The following is a 478-nucleotide window of genomic DNA, read 5'->3' on the forward strand; positions in this document are numbered from 1 at the left end:
AGTACATGGTACTGGAGTACATGGTACTGGATTACATGGTACTGGAGAACATGGTACTGGAGAACATGGTATGGGATTACATGGTACTGGAGTATATGGTACTGGAGAACATGTTACTGGAGTACATGGTACTGGAGAACATGGTATCGGATTACATGGTACTGGAGTATTTGGTACTGGAGAACGTGGTACTGGAGTACATGGTACTGGACTACATGGTACTGGAGTACATGGTACGGGAGTACATGGTACTGGAGAACATGGTACTGGAGAACATGATACTGGAGAACATGGTATGGGATTACATGGTACTGGAGTACATGGTACTGGAGAACATGGTACTGGAGTAGATGGTACTGGAGTACATGGTACTGAAGTACATAGTACTGGAGTACATGGTACTGGAGAACATGGTACTGGAGTACATGGTATTGGAGTACATGGTACTGGAGAACATGGTATGGGATTACATGGTACT

At 44.4% G+C, this 478-nt stretch overlaps 1 protein-coding gene across 1 annotated transcript in view; it reads right to left on the reverse strand.

Annotated features, from left to right (window-relative positions):
• Positions 1-478, reverse strand: part of LOC119421251 (dynein heavy chain-like) — a 2,982-nt gene that overhangs the window by 394 nt on the left and 2,110 nt on the right. The window contains 1 exon segment of the mRNA XM_037688628.1: positions 28-478. This exon segment is cut by the window's right edge and continues 220 nt beyond it. Coding sequence (XP_037544556.1) covers positions 28-478 — 451 coding nt within the window.

The sequence above is a fragment of the Nematolebias whitei genome, chromosome 15 (genome assembly GCF_014905685.2).
Source record: "Nematolebias whitei isolate Nwh7 chromosome 15, NemWhi1, whole genome shotgun sequence".
NCBI classification, from domain to species: Eukaryota; Metazoa; Chordata; class Actinopteri; order Cyprinodontiformes; family Rivulidae; genus Nematolebias; species Nematolebias whitei.